General features: G+C 39.8%; 1 protein-coding gene across 2 annotated transcripts in view; it reads left to right on the top strand.

The window, feature by feature from the left end:
* The window catches only part of VWC2L (von Willebrand factor C domain containing 2 like), a 160,972-nt gene extending 146,845 nt beyond the window's left edge, over positions 1-14,127 (top strand). Inside the window, exon 4 of one of the 2 annotated variants that reach the window (XM_058706028.1) lies at positions 13,018-14,127. In XM_058706028.1, the coding sequence (XP_058562011.1) occupies positions 13,018-13,166 (149 nt within the window). In that variant the 3' untranslated portion in view covers positions 13,167-14,127. The remainder of the gene's footprint in view (positions 1-13,017) is intronic. The other variant, XM_058706038.1, reaches the window with a different exon arrangement.
* The last annotated feature ends 2,198 nt before the right edge of the window (positions 14,128-16,325 follow it).

Here is a 16,325-nt window from a genome sequence, read left to right as displayed (position 1 = left end):
CCCTTAGTATGTGTATTCTTCCTTTTAGTCTTCCTTTTATTTTCCATAAACTTTATCCCCTTATTGATATTCAATATCTACTTTTGCCATATGCATATAGGAAGGAAATACGTTTGTCTGGTGGGCATTGTATTTCCAGACTAAAATATTTCTAGACTCGTTATACAGTTTGTAGACTATATATTTTTGCTATTTATTTTAATCTTGTCATCATTTCTGTGTCACAGTTATTAGCTATTTAGATGGACATTAGCAAAAATGTCACTTTGTTACTTAAATTACCCATGGCATATCTAATAATACATCACTATGAAAATCACAGAAATGTCAGTAGGGCATCTTTGGTCATATAATCCAATAATGAAATAATCTGCCCATCACCTTTTTTTCAGTTGCAAGGCATTTTATGTCTTTGAACATAGAGAATGAAAATGGAAAGTTTTCTCTTTATATCCATCATGAAGTGATGTGTCTGTGTGTGCGTGTGCATGCACGTATGTCTGCGTGTCTGTGGTGATGCCCACTTTGTTGGTAAGCACACCCATTGCCTTATGTCCCTCTCTCCAGTGAGGATATGATGTCCATTTTAGTGTGTTCACTCAAGCATATTATTTTAAGGAAACAAAAATAGGTTTGCAATTTTTTCATCAATGAAGGAGGCAATTTTCAAAGATACTAAATTAGCTGTCAGAAGTAGAAAGCCTGTTGCTTAAAGAAATTTTATATTTTTATATGAAAGTTAGACAAACTGTCATACAAGCTTTTCTAGCCTGTTTCTATCCCAGAGATAAATATATACTATTTTCTTTCCAATAATAACCAACTTGTTTTTTGGAAAGTGAGGTCATTAGAGCAGCCAAAATGGTTCCAAATGCCAAGTTTCACACATGACTCTTTGATTCTCAAAGCTGTCATGTGGGTAAAAATCACACTTGTCAACGAAACACAATAATGACAGCTCAAATGCTATGCTGAAACTTGAAAGTAATTGAACCATTTAACCACCATTTACTTGCTCAGAATTTCTCCTCAAGAATGACCCTGTTGCTAAAAGCCTATGTTGTTGTAGCATGATGAATTCATTGCTTTTTGGATAAACTCAGTCTATTTTGAGGCATCTTCCAAACCTCAGACTAACTATGCTTGCTATCTTCGTGGTGCCCAAAAGTAAGGTTCTTTCTTATCCAAGCTCTGCCTTATCCTGAAGTAGTGGTTCTCAAATTTCAACCTGCATTGGAATCACCTGAAATGTTCCTTAAAGCACAGACTGTGGGTTCCCTAGCCAGAGGCTCTGATTCAGCCAGTGTCTAGTGGGGCTGGAGAATTTGCATTTCAAAGGTGTTCTCAGTGACGCTGATGATCAAGGCTCGCACTGAGCAACCCTGTCCTAAAGATATGCCCTTTTCCACAACAGGCAGCATTCTTTCCTACCAGATTACATAAAGATTTCCTCTGGGCCATTAGGGACAGCTCTTTATCCTTTGGTAATTCCTTGTTGCTGTTACCAATAAAAATATCATGAAAGCCACATGTGTAATTTTAAATGTTCTAAATTTAATGTCAAATTTAATGTCAAATTTAAACAATTTTTAAGTACGTGTTTTTAATTAGCCACTTTAGAAAACTAAAAAAAGGGACGAAATAATACATTTTATTGAACCAAATATACCTCAAATATTTTCATCCAACATATAATTGACACAAAAATATTAAGCTATGAGCTTAATTTAATATTTAATAAAAATATGAGCTATTGTATTTTGGGGGGATGTTTTTATTTTAAAGAGAGCGTGCACACATGAGTGGCAGAGAAGGAAGGAGAGAGAGGGAGAGGGAGAGGGAGAGGGAGGGAGAGGGAGGGAGAGGGAGGGAGAGGGAGGGAGAGAGAGGGAGAGAGAGGGAGAGAGGGAGAGAGAGGGAGAGAGAGAGAGAGGGAGAGAGAGAGGGAGAGAGAGGGAGGGAGAGAGAGAGAGGGAGAGAGAGAGGGAGAGAGAGAGAGAGAATGAATCTTAAGCAGGCTCCATGCTGAGCATGGAGCCCTATGCTGGGCTCAATCCCAGGGTCCTGGGATCATGATCTGAGCCAAATCCAAGAGCTGGATGCTCAACCGACTGAGCCACCCCGGTGCTCCACTCACGTTTACTTCTTGCACTTACAGCACATGTCATTTTGGACTAGGGACATTTCCAATGTCTCATAGGCAGACATGGCTAGTTGCTACTGTACTACACAGCATAGCCATAAAACTTTAGAGTCAAGAAAATGAATATTAATAGTTCTGTTTGGTCTGTCCCTTTTTATGACTTTCACTACATTTCCTCACCTGATGGTCTGCTGCATTATCAATTTAATAACAGACTTTAAGGGAAAAAAGGAACCATTACATCATTAAGTATACACATTGATTTTAAAATGCATGCTAAATGTAAGAACTCTGTTTTATACATAGAATCATGACGCACTTGCACATATCATGATATGATGTACTTGTTTTTCTCCTGACACTTTGTCCTATTCTTCTCCCTCCACCATCAGCAATCCCTCTCTCCAGCAAGATAATCCATGTTAACAATTTAGTATTGGTATCTCTTTAGTTTCCCTCTATCTGCATATAATCCTGGTCAAGCATACAAACAGAAGTATATCTCTGTTTTATTAAAATAGGATCAATATTGTACCCACTTTGCTGTATAATCCTGTTCTTATTCAGTTTCAACTCATGAAAATCTCTCCAAGTCAGTTGGAGGTTTTAATTCATTATTTTCAATACCTACTGAAGAGTCTATGGAGCCGCACACATAATTTATTCAATGTGTCCATGATTGGTGGCCATTTGCACTTATCCTGTTCTTGTTTTCAAGAAAAATACTGTAGAAGACTCAATAGATAGATGATGGATGGATGGATGGATGGATGGATGGATGGATGGAAGGATGGACAGAAAGGTAATTCAGATGTTTAGATACACTCTCCCTATACAATGCAGTCTTTGCTAGCCTTTAATTTAGACTTTCTCCCACCTTATCTGGACATTTCTTTCTAACAAACAAAACCAGTCATCATTAATTGACCAAACCATTTTAAATCATTTTTCTAATGAATCCTTCTACGGTCAACAGCTAGTTCATTCTAATAGATCTCCCTTTAATTCTCCCCAGGGATGCTCCTTCTAGGTGTTCTTTTCATCTGCCTTGCTTTCTGGTAAACAGTCAACAAATCTGGGGAAATGTAGAAATGATTTTACTGTTGTATGCTCATTTACCTTGCAAAAAAATATTAATTGGCATTAATAAGATTAATTCCATCACTGATGTTCTTATTTATTTTAATTAGACTAGAAATCAAAGGCCCTAGAATCCATATCCTGCCCAAAGTAGTCTATATTGTGACTCAGGTAATAATAATAATCAGAATAAATGGCAACAACATGTACTGCATGTTCATATGTGACAGGCGCTGCTCTAAGTCCTTTAATGTATTAATTCATTTGCTTTTTCAAAATCTCGTAAGGTAGGCATACTTATTTCAATATTATTCCCACTTTATGGCTAGGGACACTGCTGAGATGATATCTCTAGTAAATGACAGAAACAAGATTGAAACATAGAGGGTATGACTCCAGAGTTCTAATCTCACACGTAGTAAATCACTTCATTCCTTCTTTCTTTGAACCTCAGTGTCCTCAGCTGTAAAATGGGTACAATTATACCCATTCTTCCTAATTTTAGGATTGTGGAGAGAAAAATAAAAAGTGATCTGAAAACCACTGAAAGCTCTCACAAGGAGAGGGAGTCTTACTGTAGCTTGGACAATTGGGTAGGACTATTTAATCATTTGAAGCAAAAATTGAGCAGATAAAATGTTTTATACAACAGCAAATTAAGCCATGTTCTGACCACACATCCTTCTGAAGGTGAGACTGGGCATATGTGTCCCACTAATGCAGAATTTGAACTGCTCCTGATTCTCTGAGCCTGCTGATTCTCCTGAAATTAGCCAACCTTTACCCTTATTGTGTAGCTTGACCGTGTCCTTCCACTCTCCGCTCTGCACCCGGAATTTCACTTAATTGGAGCACCAGGCTATAAATCTTACATACTTAAGGGCCAGAAAACTCTCTGGAGCTCTCACACTGAAATTTGTGTGGGAGTTCAGCAATATTGAATTTTCAAATAAAATGATTAACAGGCACCTCTAGGGCAGCCTCGAAGAAAACAATCCTTCCTGAATTTTGCCACCTTAATCTGAGGAAGCTTTTTGTTCTTAGGTTTAATAAAATGGTTGTGAGGTAACGTAGGGATGGGTGACGAAAAGCAGGCTGAGAGAGGCCTGCATTCTCTGGGCTGGAATCTCCCTTTAGCAACTTCTGTCTGTCCAGGCCTGACAGGGCCATTGGAACATGTTACTGGGGAGGTTTGAGTCACTAAAATTTTAACTGCTATCAGCTCTCATTACTGTTTTGTTTTGTTTTGTTTTGTTTTGTTTTGTTTTTTTTTGGTTTACAACCATTTTCTCCAAGATTTTAATAATTGAAAATGGGTACACCTGATCAGAAAGCCTATTTGCTTTTCAGTAGCATAACAACATCTATCAGATTTCATGGAGCAGAGAATTAAAATCAGTTGAAAGGAAGAACATAATCCAATCCAATTGTACCCCCAGACTGAGGCCTGCAAGCCTACTATTTGCTGAAACAATGATTTAGATGCCCTGCCAAATAAATATAGGGTGTTTATGGCCTTGCACAATAGGAATCTGCCTCATTTATGCAGCAGGAAGATCATTTACAACCAATTTCTAAAAGACACCAAGCGTCAATAATAAATTTTCAAATCAAGGCCAGAAATTGCAATACTCAAAAGGGGACTATTAAGCAATATGAAGTTGTTGTCAGAAAAAGGATTTTCAGGGACACCATACCAATTTATAATCTGGAAGCATCTATAAAGTAGTCATGAGCAGCTTGGTTTTTGTAGTCACTGGGAAGGAGGAAGCTTGGCTGTAAAGAGGATCTGGGTCGACCAGCAACAAGAACAAGGCATCACCTACTGAGACATCTCAGTGCCAGGCTGGCTGCCCTCTGAGATGATCACAAGAATCGTGCTGCCTTCTCAGCCAGATCTGCTTCTTGGGAGTGACTCCTGCTTTGCAGTTACGAAAAAGAGGTTGAATAAAGCTGCTGGAGGGGCCTACTTCTCTGCTCCATGTGGGGATTTCATAGCCAGGTTTTCCCCTTTACATTCACCCTTTTGCCTATTCACCCCTTTACCTATACACACACACACACACACACACACACACATATACTTCTCTTTCTCAAGAAACAGGAATTTAAATTCTCTAGCCTTTCCCCTCTAATACATCCTACCATATCCCAGATTCTATTAGAACTTGAAGGAAGTGAAAAGCAGCTCACAGAAAAGATTACTTCTGGGATGGAACAGGGCAATCTGGCTGTGTATCCCAGCTCCATCCCTTACCAGCTGTGTGCCTTTCTCGAAGTCACCTGTAAACTTTCTATGCCTCCTTGTCTCTCTTATTAAAAAAAATGGTAGTGCATGTGAGGAAGAAATAAGGTCATTCATGAAAATTCTTACTACTTAAGAAGTAGTCAAAAACTGTTAACTGCTGGAAGTCACGAACAGGAGAGCCGATTATGACTGCCACTGGAGGAAATAACAGTAAACATAAGCAAAGACTCTCCTCAAGGAAAGCAGTCAACCAGGGGTCAGAATAGGAGAGCTGAAATGTAAGCTCTCCTGCCATGTGTTCTCTGCCTTTTATCAAGTCCCTTAATCTCTCTGAGCTTTACTTCCCTCACCTGTGCAATGATAACCACCTTACACCCTTAGGGTGAATATGAAATAAGAAAACATATATAAACATGTTCTGTAAACCATAAAGAATTTTCCCACTCTTGGTCTGGCCCTCAACTGGTCTTGTTTACTTTCTTCAGGGAATGACTGGAAATGGCCATGTTTGTTTCTGTGCCTTTTATCTGATTCAGCCTACTCGAATATCAACAACCTGAAGGCAGAAACTTTGTCTTATTAACAACTATATCACTCATGTTTAGAGCAATCTCGTTCTGAATGTTTATTTTGTGTTCTGATGCAAGACAAGCATATTGGCCATCAGCCTGGAAACAAACTAACTTGAAACAGGTGAAATTTGCCCTCATTGACCTGTCTCTCCTCATCCATCTTAACATCAGAAATGAACGACTGCCTCCTTCCTGTGACTAGGGAATCCTCTATACATAAAGAAAGCCCATTTCTCCCTAGAAAAGCTACAACTGCCAGGTAGTCGTGTTCCAGCCTCCCTTGCAGCTAGGGTACAGGCAGTTGACTAAGCTCTGTCTCCAGGATTACCTGCCGCAGACTTCAAACTGGAAGCTAGTAATTTCAAGAAGTGTGGGACCACAGCCTCTTTTCTGGCAAGACTGGTAAGAGAGGCAGCTGTGATGATGCTTCTAGCAGCATCCAGGGTTCTGGGTTGGATATACTGACGGAGCAAGCTGCTATATCTGCACCCAAGGTGTATTTTTACTGGTTTAAATCTGTAGCATGAGTTTGGCCCTTGTTCCTGATTGTATTACCTCCAAGCTTCATTCTTTTTGGTATTCTGGATATTCTCTATATACAGCTTCCTGTAATTAGTGCATTTTAAGTTTAAATTATCTAGAAATGAGTTTGTTGCTTGACGGATAGGATCCTCCTCTTCCCCAAACAGTCCACTGTCTCCATCAGATTGCATGTAATCCTGGTCCCCAAAGGGACTCCAACTAAGCTGTCCCACTAGAAATTACCCCTCCTTTTCAGCCCTCCTTTCCCCCCTGCTCACCCCCCAGATCAAACTGCACATTTCCTGGAGCATTTTCTCTTAAGACCTTACTTTGTATAGGGATAATATGATCAATTCACTTAAGCCAATGTGTTAATTACTGACACTGACTTAATATAACTCCAGCATCTTAACAGAGACTTTTAATGCCTCAAAGCAAAGGAGAAAAGAATGTGTTTTTACTGTTACTCAGTGCCAGGGCCTGCGAGTGTTCTACTCTTTGCTATCTCTTTGTCTGGTGCCTCCATCAAGATGTATCATGTCTACTCCAACAATGGGTGCCCTATGGACCAATCATACAATGACACTGGTGCCATTTATTAAATCAATGTCTTTACTCCATGATTTTTTTGTGTGATCAGTTCATTTATTTTTTTATTTTTATTTTATTTTTTTAATGTGAAATTTATTGTCAAATTGGTTTCCATACAACACCCAGTGCTCATCCCCAACAGGTGCCCTCCTCAATGTCCATCACCCACTTTCCCCTCCCTCCCACCACTAACAACCCTCAGTTTATTCTCAGTTTTTAAGAGTCTCTTATGGTTTGCCTCCCTCCCTCTCTGTAACTTTTTTCCCCCTTCCCCTCCCCCATGGTCTTCTGTTAAGTTTCTCAGGATCCACATAAGAGTGAAAACATACGGTATCTGTCTTTCTCTGTATGACTTATTTCACTTAGCCTAACACTCTCCAGTTCCATCCACATTGCTACAAAAGGCCATATTTCATTCTTGCTCATTGCCATTTACTTCATGATTAAACACATATACATGCACATGCACGCACAGACACACAGCTCTACTTAAAATACTTCAATGGCTTCCTATTGCCAAAATAACGTCCGTGAGATTATAAAATTCCTGAATACTTAACAATTGGCTCTTGCAAGCCAGTATGAACCACCAGCTCCTGCAGACAACTGTCTTCCTGGCCACATCTTGCTACACACATCACTCTAACCCCACAGCTTTTTCTACCTGTTCATTGAGTCATACTCTCCCTCTGCCCCCACCCAAACCAAATCTTTCCATGGAGCCATAGGCCAAGTTCTCTGTTACAACCTTCTACAGCTCTGTTATCCTCTTCTTCAGAACCTTATTTCAGGTTATGTATTTGTTCCTCCATGTAATCAATGTGACATTTAACACTATAAGCAAGTGAGCATCTGCAGGAGGTGTGATCAGAGTAGCAATATACTTCCTTTTATATGTAGTTTCTATGTGCTCTTTTATGCAGGAAATCTCAGGACTTAGCAAGGAGAACTTCAGTGCCTGAGCAAATCTGCTCAGTTCTTACAACCACAAATACAGCGGAATCTATTTTCTCCTGGCTTCTTAGATTATTGAAGCAGGATGAAATCACTCCAAATGCCAGTGATCAGAAGTCTGATCACTAGATACTCTATGCAGATGCTTCATAAGCTATATCTGCAAGGTTGAAGTAGGAAGATGGGGAAAAATAATCCTGCAGGAAAGACTGAGAAGCAGGCACCTCATGACCACCTTACCAAAGCACCAGAGCATGGCCTCCCTTATAAGATTTCTTTTGAATAATTTCTATTGTGGAAAAGAAAATGTTTGCCAAAAAGGTCTTACTGTATAACTGTGTAAATTAAGTACTTAACGAAGTACAGAATAATAGGAAAACTCTGCTTCACGGAAGATCTTTTTCATGTAGATGTATCCCTAGCCTGCTTTCCCTTCTTCCTTCCCTGTTCCAGCTCCTAGTAAATATTTGAATTTCATTTCCAATTTTAATGCATCTCCAAAAATATGAATCCTTTCTGAGACTAGACCATATGGGTCCCCATTAGTTTTTGGGTTACACAGTGCTTGCCTAAGGTCACAAAGATAATCAATCATAGAACCACAACTTGAACCAGGACTCCTAAGTCATAGTCCACTTTCATTCTGCTTCTTATCTGGTCTATTTCCAGTACCAGCAGGAATTTCATGCCACCCGAAGGAAAACCAAAGCTTTGCTACTCAAGCTCTTCTCCATGGGAAATTTCTTGTAGATGTTAGATAAATTATGTTTTCTGGAGAGTATTAGATTATACAATATAAAACCAATAAATCTGATGACTATAGAAAGACGGTCTCACTTATTTTTAACCATCAAGCTTCTTAACTCAGACCATGTGTCCTCAATACTAAAATCAACTAGACTTCGAGATTCTGATCAGAAGCTTAGGATCTGGGTTAATGAAAGCCAGCAATGTGCTCCTAGACGTTTGCTTCTTTTTGTGGGCAATTAAAAGCATTCTACAGATCAGAGAGATTTGATTCATATCCCTTTGATGCCACTTCCTAGGTACATGAACTCAACCGAGTTATTTTCTATCTCTGAGGCTCAGAGATAAAGTACCTTACATGGTTTATATGGCTGAAGGTGAGAATGTGCACCTTAACATGGCTTATTGGAATGATTAAATGGCACAAATTCCTGGCATGAAGTAAGTGCTCAAGAAATTATCACTATGTCTTACCATTCATTGACAGAGATTTCTATACCAATATTACTAGGGCAAAGCCTTATGTATATGTAAGGTCTGACATATTAGTTCAAAAAATAATTCTGCTCCTATCATATAACTAGACAGTTCATACTTTTTAGTGAAATAAAGATATACTGAGTTTGGAATATGTGGCAAACACAGCATTAAGCCTGACCAAAGGAAATGACAGGTATTCATTCAGTTCCTTTTTTTTTTTTTAAGTTTATTGTGTTTATTTTGAGAGAAAGTACAAGTGGGGGAAGGGCACAGAGAGGGGGAGAGAGAGAGAGAGAGAGAGAGAATCCCAAGCAGGCTCCGCATTTATAGTGCAGAGCCTGGTGTGGGGCTCAAACTCACAAACTGTGAGATCATGACCTGGGCTGAAATCGGACATTTAACTGACTGAACCACCCAGGTGGCCCTTCAGTTCCTATTTTTAAGGAGCTGACAATTTCAGCTGACACATGATACCTTCTGTGTTCTTAAGGATCTCACCACACAGTTGGCAACTCGGTTCTCAGTTCTCTGAGCAATTACTCTGTGTGTGTGTGTGTGTGTGTGTGTGTGTGTGTGTGTGTTCCAATTCCTTGAGAATCAATTCATCTCTATCTCCTCTTATTGTAGGTGTCTGAAGAAAGAAAGAACAGTTGGTTGCCACTCTTCACATAATAAGCCTTAATTCCCAGAGAGTTATTGAGTTATTCCTCTGTCTTCTCTTTCGAGATTAAATAATTCCAATCCCTTTAACCTTTTCTCACAGGTCCTACTTGCCAGGCTTCGGTTTAATCATTTTCTCTGCTCCCCCCTGGAATTTCTCCAAGTCTTCTACACTAAATACATTGCTTTTGCCATTGGGTTTACTCTCTTAAGAAACGTATTCTTCCACATAAACCAAAACAAAAAGAAAACATCCTCCCTAATAAAGAGAATAAATACAAAGATAGATTTCCTATGTAAGGAACCCATATAGGACACTCATATGCCTGAAACCAGTTACATTTGCTGTCACCACTATTAAGGAGAAAGGGACAAAACCAGAACAGTTTCCAAATAGTGCCAGCCATTGCACTTCACAATCATCTGAATTACTTTTAAGCAGGTAATACTATGAACCACACACTTGAGGCTTTAGTTATGATGGAAGTTCTCAGAAGCATGCTAATAAAATCATTGTTAATGAGATCAAACGGGAATTTTTGATTCTGTAAAATACCTCTGGCCGCCAAGTCGACCATCAAGGTGGTTATTTATAGGCAGTGACTTTGTTCAGTCCTGGCAAAGTGCAAAGGATCTTTCTTTGCATTCTGTCCATCATGATAAATTAATATTTTCTGTGCTGAGAAAGCAGCACATTCTAAGGGGCTCTTAAGAAATGATGTAGAGAGGCTGATCAAATACACACTAATCATAGTATGACACCAACACATGCAGAAAGGAGCAGATAGGAAAACCATACCTCTAGTAAAATATCTCTTCAAGACATGCACAGTGACTTGTCAGAAATCTTTTTTACAAAAATCCCTCCCTTTTTCTCTTATTATGCCATTGAGATGAACCTGCCCCCTGTGAGCCAACAGAATGCCTATGCTTACACACAAATACATACATGCACTCTTAAGAATCTACTGAGAACTTTCCAAATCCCTTCAAGAAACTGAAAAAAAACTCTTTACTAGATCATATTCTACTTGTTTCCAGGACTTCTTTGTTTTAGAACCACTATTTAGAAAAAAAACTATTTTTCCTTCCCCATCTGGAAAAGTTACAAGCATACAATTGGGTGAGAAGAGTTGATTAGCAGTGGGAAGGTAGAGAGAGAAACCACTTCTTCCCCAGGAGGGTGGGGGCGGGGGGTGGCTTCAGGAAAACAGGTGGTAGCAGTCATCATGTTTGATTACTGAAGCTAGTTCAGCTCTGTCCAGATCCTGGCTGGCGTAGAACTAGCCAGGCTGAGAGAGGTCTGTCAACAACAGCCATGAGACAACCAGCTACATTCTGAAAAAGGCTCCAGGCCAAATTCTCTGCAGATTCCCTCTATTTTGGATCCAAAATAAATGAATGATTTCATGTGGAATTTTCCCAGGGGAGGTGTAGCCCCAAAGACAGTTCAGTCTATCAAACAATGAGTTAAATCCTAAAACAGTGATCCTTAAATCATCAGTGGTTAGGATGGCCAGTAGCTTATAACCACAGCATCATAACAAGAAGTACCGTTGTGGGTGATGGTTTGCTAACTGTTTAACTGTCACTGATGACCCATCATATCCCTCTTACTCTTGCTGGTCGGTTCTCTATGAGAACCATGCACAGGCACATGCCCCAGGTATTTGTCCAAGAGTGAAGGAAAGGCATAGGTACACGAAGGTCACTGGCTTATGTATGCACAACTGAGGTCTGGGAGCTCTAAAACAATGGATGATTAAAGCCATAGTGTATTAAATAGATTTGTGTTGAGAAATATACATTGCAACTTCATAGCTACCATTTTTATAAAAGATGTCAATTATGAAGTGGAACTCCAAATCACCCCTGATTTTATTTATTTGGTGGTAAAGATAATCTCGTAAATTCTTATCAAGCAGTAAGAAAGTGAAAGTAGAACACTGATATTGATGTGTGTTACTTTTCAATGGTTATGGAAAGTGGCCAGTAATGTTGGGTCGATAAATCATGAGTAGACACAACTCCCTCTCTTTATCCAAATTTGTACTTTGGAAACTTACACCAAATTGTTTCAAAGAAACAGCAACTTGCACCACCCCACTACAATCCATTGCATCTTGGGAAGCAATTTTTATTCCATTTGATTTTGAAAAATACTATCACCAGTACTGAATACTGGCATTTGTACCTTGGGAAGAAAGGGAAACTAAGAGAAAGGAGAGAAAGATAAGTAAAAAATTAAGATTGGTCAATTTTAAAAACATCCATCTCTACTAAGCAGGTGACATTTTCAGTAAAGCTTTTCTGAATCTGGAAAGTAAAATAAAATTCCTGCTGACTTTCAAAAGCCAACCATTTGGGTCATTCTTAAAAAAAAAAAAAAAAAGATAGCCAGCAGATTAAAGGAGCTCCATTTATAAAAATCAAATGAACCTCCAACAAAGCTTGTTTGGGGCATGAATAAATCATCTGGTCATGAATTATTTATTGTTATCAAGAAACAAGCTGGAGATTCCAGGAACTGGACTTTGGGAAGGTACAAAAGCCAGGCAATGAACAAGTTCATTGTGGCCCACCCACCATGGAAGTGAGAGGGCAGGCCACAGGGTACCATCATCTGAAGCAGACCACTCTAGACACCCTCTAGAGTTTCAGGGGATGCTTCTGCAGCATTTACACCCCAGAGCAGAAAGCAACTAGAGTTTTATCCGTAGAATCATACTTTAGAAAACTGCAGTACTCAGTAACAGACGGTAAGATTGTTTTGAGCACTGTATCTTTTTTTTTTTTTTAAATACACATGGGGAATATGAGCTGTTTACAAGAGAGTAGAGGTTGGAAGTCTGCATTTAAAGGAGATGGCTAGAAAGTACCTCAGTAGTGAACTATGAAGAGTAGTCTGACCTACTCATTCATGGTTTTGGGGGTTGGCATTTTGATGGGGGTTGGGGAGGGAAGAGAAAACGGGAGCCACTCAAATTTAATCAACTAATCAACATCTATGTGTGTTCCAGGTCCAAACTGCTTTGCAGGAACTACAATAATCCCGGCTGGCATTGAAGTGAAAGTGGATGAATGTAACATCTGTCACTGTCACAACGGGGACTGGTGGAAGCCTGCTCAGTGTTCAAAACGCGAATGCCAAGGCAAGCAGACTGTGTAGAACAAATTCCCAACCGATGAGGAGTTCTTAGGAGAGGATGCTATGGCTTCCACACTGCACATGTTTGAAACAAAACAAAACAAACAAACAAACTCCTGCCAGCTACAACAGGGTCACCAGCAAAACCTTTTAGGGTTGACAAAAGTGAATATTTTGCTAAGAGGAAATTTCTCTCTTTCTCTCTTGCTATATAAGATCTATATAGTATATAGCTATCGAAACCGCTTTTGTAATTATCCATGCTTGATGGTGACTTGATGACTGGATTTCTGAAACAAAAAGGAAGAAACAGCCTCGTACAGGCTCCCGTTCTGGTGACACCTCTAGCCAGCCAGCTTACTGTCCGCCGATTTACTTCATGTTTACTCTTCTGTACATCCCACATGGCATTTTTCTCTTGTAGTATTTCTTTTTCTATTTAGAGCCTAAGGGGCCATATTCAACTGCACAGTTTTGAGTTGTGTCACATAAGCTTTAGTAAAGGAATATCAGGGGTGAGGACGCTTCCTGACCAGGAAGACACAAAAGCATCCAATCAATCACCACCCCACCTTGGGTGAAACACGCAGTATAGGCTCAGAAGAGAGAGGCGGGTACAGACGGATGTACTGCTGGGGCGGGGCAGGGAACTGGTGCTTGGTGCCATGTGTGGGGGATCACAATTCTTACAAACCACACATTTCCGACACAAAACTTTGAAACTGCCAATCAAAAACTAATATGTGAAGAACACCATGAGCTTGGCTCAAGAATCCAAAGGGAGCCAGGAATTCAGAATTGCAGCATTAATCACCAGACATTCCCATGATGCTGAATCTTAGTTCGGTTTGTAACTTAACACACTCTAAGCCCACTCCGTCACATGGTCCTATAAATACCAGAACCAGGGTGAGTAGCCCCACTGTGAATCTGAATCCGACTGAACATGCCTGGCTTTTGAGTTCAGATTTGGCCGAAGGCCAGCAGTACCCACAAGAAGTTTTTTTTGCTTTTGTTTTTGTTTTTGTTTGCTTTGGGACTGTGTTTGCCATGTTTTAGTAATGACCACTCAGCCCTATGTCTAAAACACAGATTCAGGACACTCTTTCCACCTCAAGTGCTGATTTAAATTAAAGATTAGGGTAGAGTGAGTCTTGCACAATACAATTCCATTTGTTGAACATTTTTTAAAATGTATATATTAGATACTGAACAATTAAAGTGAACCTTTGAAGAGTCTCAAGGTTGCCCTGGTAATGCTGCTCGTATAGTAACAGAAAAATAAAATACACAGGGTATCTGATGCCACCTCGAGTCAAGCATAAATTTGGGGATTCTGAAACCACATGGTATAATTAGTTGCTTATTCTGCTCTCCTATCTTGAAAAATTTGGCGTGGATCTGGCAGGGTCCTTGAGGAAACTTTAAGGTTGTTTTCACTACCGATGTTCTTTCCTTTTCCACTTCCACACCAGCCTGGGCTTTGCCACAGTTCTCGCAGAGTGCCACATTCTAAACAAGATTTCTCAACTTTATTTTTATCGTGGGCCAGATAATTTGTTGTTGTTGGGGGCTGTCCTGTGCATTTTATGGATGCTTAGCAACATCTTTGGCCTCTATCTACTAAATGCCAATAGCAAACACCCTCGTAACAACAGATTGTCTCCAGCATTGCCAAATGTCTGCAAAGAGTGGGGAAGGGACGTTTCACCTGTTGAGAATCAGAGGTTAAGAATCATCAGTACAGAGTGGTTTCTGCCAGGGCAGCACACCAAGCAGACTCTGGCTGAGCCCGTGGATTTGGTGAGCCTCTAAGCCCTTTGGGACATACATGCACAACCAGCAGCCCCAAGGAATAGAGGTCAGTCTCCTCCAAATGGAGCGAGGCTTCTATTGCCATAGGTCCACCCTCAGGACATACTTCTTTAGTCTCATCAACTGGGTTTTCATTTCAAATGGTCAGCCTCTCCTCCCTGGAAGCATTTCCAGTCATCAAGAAAGAATGGTCATTTCCAAAATTAACGTTGATGAGTTGGACCTGACATTTCTCACGTACGCTGTGCTCATGTACGATGCAAACAGCTGTGCCGGCCCCATCCGAGGAAGAACATCAAGCCGTGTTCCCTTAGAACACCAATTTGCAGCAAGGTTGGTACCTTTTGTTGCCACCATGGATACATCATATAGACAGTCATGAATCATTCATGAACAATTCTGCATGATTTATTCCTGCACTCCAAAGTAAAGGCATTCCACACTTCAGCTTGTGTCTAGACAGAGATGTATTATTGAGCTTTCTTTGCCCGGAGGTTGCCTGGTGCCAGCTTCAAAAATCCACACTCTTGGAAGGAAATAATAATAACAAATGACAGGAAAAAGGTTTGAAACCCAGAAAATACCATTAATAGAGCCATGTAGCATAGTACCCTATCTATTATTAAGGAGTTACTATGTCCTTTTTAGAAAACAGAGTGTAACTGGGGAGCCAGGGTTCAGACAATTTGCATCAAAGTCTTGGCACAGTGATAGCTGCAGCAAGAACTTACTAGAATGGAGTGTAATATCCATCAAGAAGCTCTTTTCAGAGAGTTTGCAGAATGAAGGCTGTTACCAGCCAGAGAGAGGGGTTTCTTTTACTGTTGTTGTTGGATTTTCTTTTTCCTCTGAGTTTCACTACAAGCTGTTTCCTTTAAGACTTTGTAGCACTGACATTTTTCTCCCTGTAGGGAGAGATGAACCTATACTGTGACAGAATTTCTCATAAACCGATAAACATTTTACAACTTCCTTCTATCCAGGTCATTGAGAAATTCTTTCCAAACTCTGAACAACAGAGTTCTGGTCTCATCTGTTTGTTTGTTTATTTATTTACTTTTGAAGGCTTTGTTTGCAGCCCCACTGTCCCCACTGTCTCCTATTCCTCCTCCTTCTTTGGTTCTTGGCTTTAACTACAGCTTTGTTTAAGTAAGGGATCAACATCCTGTTTGTCAGCTGATGCCTGTTAAAAACGATTCAGTTTCTAAAATCTTTGAAAAATGGTGTGCCTGAAAACTAGTGAGAAAAAAAAAAACAACTAAACACTAAACTGTAAAAAGGGGATTCTAGCAACAATATTTGATGTGTAAAAGACTATATTATTAAAAAATTATTTTGTTAAATATAAAGTGTGTTAACCAGCAA

The sequence above is a fragment of the Neofelis nebulosa genome, chromosome 2, assembly GCF_028018385.1.
Source record: "Neofelis nebulosa isolate mNeoNeb1 chromosome 2, mNeoNeb1.pri, whole genome shotgun sequence".
Taxonomy (NCBI): domain Eukaryota; kingdom Metazoa; phylum Chordata; class Mammalia; order Carnivora; family Felidae; genus Neofelis; species Neofelis nebulosa.
The sequence above is the reverse complement of the archived record's forward strand: the minus strand, read 5'-3'. Positions and strand labels throughout refer to the sequence as shown.